General features: G+C 50.5%; 1 protein-coding gene across 1 annotated transcript in view; it reads right to left on the bottom strand.

The window, feature by feature from the left end:
• The window catches only part of BBS4 (Bardet-Biedl syndrome 4), a 29,801-nt gene that overhangs the window by 2,039 nt on the left and 21,762 nt on the right, over window positions 1-6,000 (bottom strand). The window contains exons 13-15 of the mRNA XM_014953841.1: window positions 5,264-5,333; window positions 1,179-1,323; window positions 587-797 (exon numbers count right to left, since the gene is read on the bottom strand). Of these exons, the coding sequence (XP_014809327.1) occupies window positions 587-797; window positions 1,179-1,323; window positions 5,264-5,333 (426 nt within the window). The remainder of the gene's footprint in view (window positions 1-586; window positions 798-1,178; window positions 1,324-5,263; window positions 5,334-6,000) is intronic.

The raw sequence follows: 6,000 nt of genomic DNA on the forward strand, positions 1-6,000 counted from the left end.
TCCTGAGCAACCCTCAGTCCAGCGGCCAGCACTAAGAGGTAATTAATTCAGCCACATCTGCGAGGGAGGGACCTGGCTGGGCAGCTGCAAAGCAGCCCCGTCGCAGTCATTTTTGTAACAGAATTGATAAAGAGCTTCAGAAAATTGCCCATCATTTCCCTTCTCTCCAAAGCTCTGGTTTCTGAAACCACCTCCTTCCCGGAGCAGGAGCTCAATCCCAGGCTAACAGGGTCAGGATAATCATAGAATCATAGAATCATAGAATGGTTTGGGGTGGAAGGGACCTTAAAGATCATCTAGTTCCAACCCCCCTGCCATGGGCAGGGACACCTCCCACTAGACCAGGTTGCTCAAATAGCCATCCAGCCTGGCCTTGAACACAACTCACCTCAGAGAGCATCTCCCTTCCACCCTTCCTTAACCCAGAAAACTGGGAAAGCCGTTTCCAAATATTGACATCCCTACTGGGTAAGCACGTCAATACCTTCCCGAACACGTGCTGTAACTCTGTACTCAAAGAGGGATTTCCCTTCTCCCCTTCTCCCCTCCCACAGCCCTACTTCACAGAGAAGGAGGAGAGAAGTACCTGGGGGAAGCTGCATGGTTTTCCCATACCCTGCAGCTGAGGACATGGCCTGCCCCAGGGCCTGGTTGGAGCCCAGAGGCTGCTGAGCGCTGGAGGCCTTCCCCGCCGGAGCAGCTCGCTGCTTGGATTTGGACTCTTTAGAAGGCTTAGTCCAGACCAGGCTCTCCCCCACCTGCAGAGCAGCTCCCATCTTCTGGGCAACCTCCACCATCTTCTCGAGCAACAAAAAGAGGAGATCCTTGTAAACAGGAACACTTCAGACAACAATAAAAAGTCAACAACACCAAAAAAAAAAAAAAAAAAAGAGAGCTGTGCAGAGCTGACTACTGCCTCGCTGCTCGAGGGAAACATCTCCGCTAATTCATTCCCTTAATTAAGAAGGAATCTTGTCTTGCTGTGTATTGATTGAAGAACTGGGCTTCAAAGAGCAGAAATGAAGCGAGCAGCTCTCAGCAGGCGACTGCTCTACTCGGAAAATCCCATAAGCAGAATTTCTGCCTAATAATTGGGCTCCAAAGTCAAATTTCCCCCTCGTTTGTTGCCGGTCGGCGCACGGCTACTTAGTTCCCGCTGACAACTGTTAGGGTCATACCTCAGGGTCGAAGTCAAGAGAGCTGCTGCTCTCCTTGGCCACATTGACCTTCTTCTCCATCTCCTGGTACTGGCTGAGGGCTCCCTTCTTGTCGCCCTGGTTGTAGAGCAGGACAGCGTAGTTCAGGTTGACCAGGGGGTTGCACCTGCAGCAAACACACGGGATGCACCATCTTCACCATGGGAACACTCCTCCTGACTTGACTAACACCAGGATAAGTCTCCAGCTTCACTGCTTGGGCACCTCACTGTCTGGCAGAGACAAGCCATGGGGCGCTCTGACCCCGAATCAGACGTGGGGCTGCACAGCCAGAGGCCTTTGGGACCACAGTGGAGTCCCACGTGCTTGGTCAGAGCCCCAGAACCTGGGCTCAGCAAAGCACCCCAGTATCAATGACAATAGGAACAACTCTGCTGAGCCAGGGACCACCTCGGGACTGTCTTTAGCAAGTGCCTGGTCTCCCAGCCCCTTTCTCCTGGGGCAGGAAGAGCAGTGACGGGGACTTTCATCACACTGAGAGCTGGTCTCCCTCCGACGCATCTCAGGCCCCGTTTGTAGGAGAACAGCTTGTCGTGGGACAGGGCAGTGGAACAGACTCACACCTACTGATTGTATTTTCCAAGCCAACATGCCACACAACGTGCTGTTTACATTTCATTTGCCTCCCTTCCTCTCTCTTATTCACCCAGAAAAAGCACACTGAGGTGTGTGTGCCATTAGGGGGGACAGCGGGCGATACCTGTAACGAAGGACTCCAAGAGAAGCCCACATGGCAGATAACCCTGTTGCCCTGCACAGCCCTGGTGCACAACAGCACAGGAGGATTTTGAAAAGGCAGAATCGAGCCCTCAATATAAGAAGGACATGGACCTGATGGAGAGGGTCCAGAGGAGGGCCACAAGGATGATCAGGGGGATGGAGCACCTCTGCTCCGAGGACAGGCTGAGGGAGCTGGGGTTGTTCAGCCTGGAGAAGAGGAGGCTCCGGGGAGACCTAATAGCAGCCTTCCAGTACCTGAAGGGGCCTACAGGAAGGCTGGAGAGCGCCTGTTTAGAAAGGCCTGCAGTGACAGGACGAGGGGCAATGGCTTCAAGCTGGAGGGGAACAGATTTAGACTGGAGATGAGGAGAGGGTTCTTCACTGGGAGGGTGGTGGAGCACTGGGACAGGCTGCCCAGGGAGGTAGTTGAGGCCCCTTCCCTGGAGATATTCAAGGAGAGGCTCGACGAGGCCCTGGGCAACCTGGTCTAGTTGGGGGTGTCCCTGCTGACTGCGGGGGGGTGGGACTAGATGGCCTTTGGAGGTCCCTTCTGGCCTGGGCAACTCTATGATTCTATGATTGCTCCATATATTCTTATTTCCTGCAGTATCCATTTTCTTCACTCGGGCACATTAACCCTGAACAGCCACTTCTCCTCTGGCGTAGCCAGGAGCGGGAGCAGAAACTGGAGGGAAAGAGTGAGCTGGCTCCATGGCTCTGGAATTGGGAAGGGAAGCTTCTCCTTCCCAGCCTCAATTTCACCCTTAATTCGGAGAAGCAAAATGTGTGGGTATAACCTGACAAAGAAATGAAATGCAAGAGGGTCACCAGCCCCACTGGGGTCTCCTGCAGGCGCTGGGCTCACCCAGGCTGCACGGTGGGACCTGGAGGAGCAGTGGTGGTCGGGACAGGGGACCTGCTGCCCAGGGGCACCTGGGAGAGCCCTGTCTGACCTGAGCTGCAGACAGGGACCATCACGAGAGAGGCTTGGCACTGCTCCCTCATAAACCAGAGCGAGGGGCTGGTGCCCTCTCCTGGAGCCTGGCAGGGACAACTGGAGCCTGGCAGGGACACCTGGAGCCAGCCAAGGGCTCCAGCACCAGGCCTGGGGCTGAGACAGAGAGAGCATCCTCCTCCAGGAGCACTGCAGGCTGCTCTAACTCTGCAAACAGAGAGTGTCACCTGCAGGCCATGACTATCCATCCTTGGGAAGTGATACGACAGCGCTGCAAGAAAGAAGACTATTAGAAGAAATCTGATGGCATTCATAACCATTGGGTTTCCTTTAACTGAGGAACCGCAACGCTGATCCTGCCACAAAAATGAAACTCTCCTCACTGGCTTTGCCAAAGCAAAGGAACAACTGCATGAAAAACTGATGATCACAGAATCACAGAATTGTCAGAGTTGGAAGGGACCTCTAGAGATCATCTGGCCCAACTCCCCTGCTAAAGCAGGAGCGCCTAGAGCACATCGCTCGGGAGCATCCAGGTGGGGCTTGAAGATCTCCAGAGAAGGGGAGAGAATATCAAAACCCCCATCTCTTCTGGGGGGAAAAAAAAAAGCCAAAAAAAGAAAACACAAAAAAACCAAACCCAGACAATAAAACCAAGATCAGACAGATCTGGGAACAGCCAGGTTTAAAATTAATTGAACCTTATCAAGCTAATTTGCCTTCAAGAGCCGAGAAGCAATAGGACAGTCAGAAAAATCAATAGCTAAATGACCTCAGAAAGCAGGGACAGCAATGAGCTAGAACCAGTACTGAGAAGAAACACCTTTTCTAAAGATTTTTTTCCGAGATGCTTTCCATTCCAGGCCCCAGCAGGGCACCTGGGCCAAATGTCACAGCGCTGCTATAAATGTATTTATGGCAATGGAAACAAACACCATCTTCGTCCCAGCCAAAGAGTTCATCATGTGCCAGCAAAGGCAGCCCGTGGGGACACAGAAACAGCCCCACAATAACGCTCTAAAATATACAGCACGTCAGCTGAACAAGCCTCACAAAGTCTGGATGTTCCAACAGCAGGGCCTGGCAGTTGGCATTCACTTCTGCTTTGAGGAGGGTTTATTTCCCAGTGAGACAATAGAGCTGTAGCCTCCCAGCGGTGCCAAATATTTAGGCAAAGTTGTAGAGCTAAATTTCTATTCCTTCTCTTTGACCAAAAGCACACAAATTCATGACTAAGGTGCTGTATGGCTGGAAGGCTGGTCAGGAAAGGCCAGGCAAAGAGACCTACAGCGTCCAACGCTGGTTTTTGATACCTGCTGCCCTTTTACTATGAGTTTAGGAACTCCCAGAATTCCCCAAATTAAGCCTAGATTAGAGAGGAGCAGCATCTTCTCGTGCCACCTTGTGGTAGGCACTGCAGATGGAAAGAGTGGTTTGGGCACAGCTCGGTGGCCAGCAGAGTCCTGGGCTCAGGAGCACTGTGAGGCTGCTGCAAACAAAAAATTCAGGAGAAGAATCGCCATCTAATCACCTACTAATTAAAATCCGAACGTGAGGCTGCTGCAAACAAGCAAATATTCACAATAAATCCAGGAGAAGAATCACCATCTAATCACCTACTAATTAAAATCCGAAAAGCGCAAGAGAAAGGTAAAGAAGACCCAGGGAGCCAAAAGCATCCATAAATTTGAGACAAACATGTTTTGCTGACAGACAAGAGAAAGGTAAAGAAGAGCAGACTCAGGGAGCCAAAAGCATCTGTAAATTTGAGACAAACATGTTTTGCTGACAGAAAGGAACTGCATGGTTCTGAAACCAAGCACAGTGATTTTAAAGAGCCAGATCACACACAGACACTATGAAAATATCTGTCTGTCTGGCAAAATGAAGGAAAAAGGGCTCCACTGCTGCCCTTCTCTATGCTTTATACTAACTTCTTGCCCACGTTCTCCCAGCTAAAACCTCCTCTCCTCCCAGATTTTATCCCAGCTTCTCATCGCCCTGCAGAGCTCAAACTTTGGGTTACAAAATACTCCGGGACGACTGGTTTTCTTCTACTGAACCTGCTTCACCAGGAATAAATATTCACTGGAATCCAAAGCCATCCCAGCTGAGTCACTAACAAAACAGCAAAAGAAAAACCAGCTTCGGGTTGGTCTGAAACAGAATTTCCCTTTCATTTTTCAGAGCTGACCTGAATTTGAAATTAAAAAAAAAAAAAAAAAAAAAAAGAAGGTGGTTTTAAACCAGTGACTTGCACAGCTGCAGGGATAAAATGTCTCCTTATTGCAAATCATCTGGGGTGAGAGCAGAGGGAGGGACAGAGTGCAAAGGAAACCAGGAGGAGGAGGAGGCCACCACCAAGACTTACTTGTCCAGCGCCACAGCTTGCTCATAGGAGCGTTTTGCATTCTCAATGTCTTCCAGGTTCGTCAGAGCAACTGCACCAAAGCAGAAGGCACACACACAAGCTGACACCTCACAGGAACTTCGTTTTTAGGACAATTCTGAGTGTCATTTCATCATAAAATATACAGGTGCCGGCAGGGTCGGCTGGACTCCTGCCAGGATTAACTCCACTAATGTCACTTGTAACAAATATTTGTCTCACTTGATCCAAAAAATGTTGGAAATGCACACCCCCTCCTTAGGCAACCCAAACCCTGACTCTTACATCTAGAAAGTCTTTTCTAATGTTTAATTTGGATCTGAGTGCAGTTTAACCTTCCTCTTCACCACAGAGAGAGAAGAGACAATTCAGACATTATACTTGTCGGTGACCTACTGGGGAACAGCTTCTTAGGAGAGTTTTTATCCAATGTTTCACAGAATCACAGAATGCTGTGGGGTTGGAAGGGACCTCTGGAGACCATCTAGTCCAACCCCCTGCCAGAGCAGGGCCACCCAGAGCAGGTTGCACAGGAACGTGTCCAGGTGGGTTTGAACGTCTCCAGAGAAGGAGACTCCACCACCTCCCTGGGCAGCCTCTGCCAGGGCTCTGCCACCCTCACAGCAAAGAAGTTCCTCCTCATGTTTAGGTGGAACTTCTTATATTCAAATTTTGTGCCCGTTTCCTCTTGTCCTGTCCCTGGGCACCACTGAAAAAAG

Source organism: Calidris pugnax, unplaced genomic scaffold, assembly GCF_001431845.1.
Source record: "Calidris pugnax isolate Ruff unplaced genomic scaffold, ASM143184v1 scaffold237, whole genome shotgun sequence".
NCBI classification, from domain to species: Eukaryota; Metazoa; Chordata; class Aves; order Charadriiformes; family Scolopacidae; genus Calidris; species Calidris pugnax.